General features: G+C 40.0%; 1 protein-coding gene across 1 annotated transcript in view; it reads right to left on the reverse strand.

The window, feature by feature from the left end:
- Positions 1–738: 738 nt before the first annotated feature.
- The window catches only part of LOC103595352 (signal transducer and activator of transcription 5B-like), a 22,150-nt gene continuing 20,652 nt past the window's right edge, over positions 739–2,236 (reverse strand). Inside the window, 1 exon segment of the mRNA XM_008578737.1 lies at positions 739–1,863. Within this exon segment, the coding sequence (XP_008576959.1) occupies positions 1,820–1,863 (44 nt within the window). The 3' untranslated portion in view covers positions 739–1,819.

Here is a 2,236-nt window from a genome sequence, read left to right on the forward strand (position 1 = left end):
GGCCGGCCCAGAAAAAATATCTTTAAAAGTCTAAAGTCACAGATGCAGCAGCGGGACAGGATTTGCTCTGTGTGTCCGAGGGGACAAAATTAGGACCAGCAGAGAGAGGTCATAAGAGGACATATTTTCAGTCATATAAGAAAGAATGTTATAATTAGAACTGCCCAAAAAGAAGTGGGCTGCCTTGGGAAGAAACCTCCTCCCTCCAAGAGGAAGGTGTACAAACACTCATCAGGGATCACACAGAAAAACCCAAGCACCAGAGAGGATCTGATTTGACCCCAGGATCCACAGGTTACTCTAACTCTGTGTATCTGTTCTTTCAGGAAAGGGATGTCACTCTTTCAGTTCCTGCATGGTCTTTCATGCCCTGGGGTTTCTGCATTTGGGGCGTAATTTGAGTCACTCATCCCTGTGAGTGTTGTCTGTGCCAAGGATGGTTGACAAAATAAAATAAAATAAAATAAAATAAATAAAATAATAAAATAAAATAGAAAGAACGCTGAGGGAGGCCATGTCCCTCACGTTGCACACGTTGCACAGAACCCCCTGGGGCATGTAGTAGACTGAGGCATGCGCTGACTGAGATCTGGTCAGCCACTGTTACCTTGTTAAAAGGCTGATTATGGAAATCCGGTTAAGTGGGTAATAAGAATGTGATAGTCTGACTTAGGTGAATGAAGTCTTGCTTCCTGGGCGTGTGAGGACGGGAACCGGNGTGATAGTCTGACTTAGGTGAATGAAGTCTTGCTTCCTGGGCGTGTGAGGACGGGAACCGGCACAACCTGACCTGTACCAGTCAAGGACGACCACACTACTAGGGACAACGGGAAGAAGAGCTTGTCAGCTAAACAGACCAAGGCAGTGAAATGCTGCAAGGTTCACAAACTGCTGTTACCCTAACCTGCTACTTGTAGGGCTTCAAATGGCAGGCGCTACCTTTTCATAACATTTCACGCATTTTGTGCTTTACAGTCTACAGAGAATTTAATAGATTGGCGGAAAAGACAAAAATCAAGGAAATGCTGCAAGAAATATGATTTTAAAATATAGATTAGCTATGCTAACAAAAAGAAACAGTGATATGCATAATCCAAAATACCGCATAAATCTAAATATATTTGAGTTTATTTCCCCAACTAAAAATATAATAACCACCATATTAGGATGAGGAGGCATGATACAAAAGACAATCTATAAAGGAAAAAGGTTGACAGATTGGGCTTCTGTAGAAATTATAAATCTTTGCACTTCAGCAAAATAAAACTTAAATGTTGAAAGAACAATATTACACACTGAGGAAAATATTTGCTACATATAATTAAGGGTAAATATATTTACTGTATAAAAAACACTTACACATCATAAAGAAAAATGAACAAGGAACATGAACATGCACTTCACAGAAAACAACTCAAACAGCCAGTAACGTGGTGGTAACAAAACGTAGGCTCCGGAGGCAGACTGAGTCAAATCCCGGTCTCGCCGCTTCCTAGCTGTGTGACTTGGACAAATTATTTTACTTTTCTGTGCCTCAGCTTCCTCATCTATAAAATGCGGGCAATAATAGCATCTACTTCACAGAGCTGTTTTGAGGATTAAATGAGGTACTATATGAAACGTGCTCAGAAAAGTACCTGGCACAGAGTAAGCGTTCAACAAATGGTAGCTGCTGTTATTAACAAAATTCTATTTATTATCACCATCATCATGTGAAAGACGTTTGACCTTACCTAGAGTCAAAGAAATGAAAATAAGACCAATAAAACACCATCTTTATGCCAATCAGACCGGCAGACATGAAACCGATGACTGGAATCTACGGCAGCAGGAGGACGGAGAAGCAGATACTCCAACAGACGTCTGTGGGAGTGAAAACGGACTCTGCTTTCTGGAGGGCAATTCTGGAAAGATGTGTCAAAAAGCTTAGAAAGTACATATGCTTTGACACCAATCTTGCTTTAGGAATTTATCTTAAGGAAATAGCTGAACAAGGTGCATATACCAGGTTAGCTCAACGTTAATCATAATGAAAAATGTGAATAACATAAAATTGTAAACATCTTAAATAACCAATGTACAATGGAACCCAATGCAATCATCAAAATGATGCTGGAAGACTGCATTTATTGACTTGTAACTCTGCCTAGGATATATTTTTAAATTAAAAAAAAGAAAAAAAAAAATCAGGGGCAGGCCACTTAGCTCACTTGGTTAGAGTGTGGTGCTGCTTATA

This window comes from Galeopterus variegatus, unplaced genomic scaffold, assembly GCF_000696425.1.
Source record: "Galeopterus variegatus unplaced genomic scaffold, G_variegatus-3.0.2 Scaffold1751, whole genome shotgun sequence".
NCBI classification, from domain to species: Eukaryota; Metazoa; Chordata; class Mammalia; order Dermoptera; family Cynocephalidae; genus Galeopterus; species Galeopterus variegatus.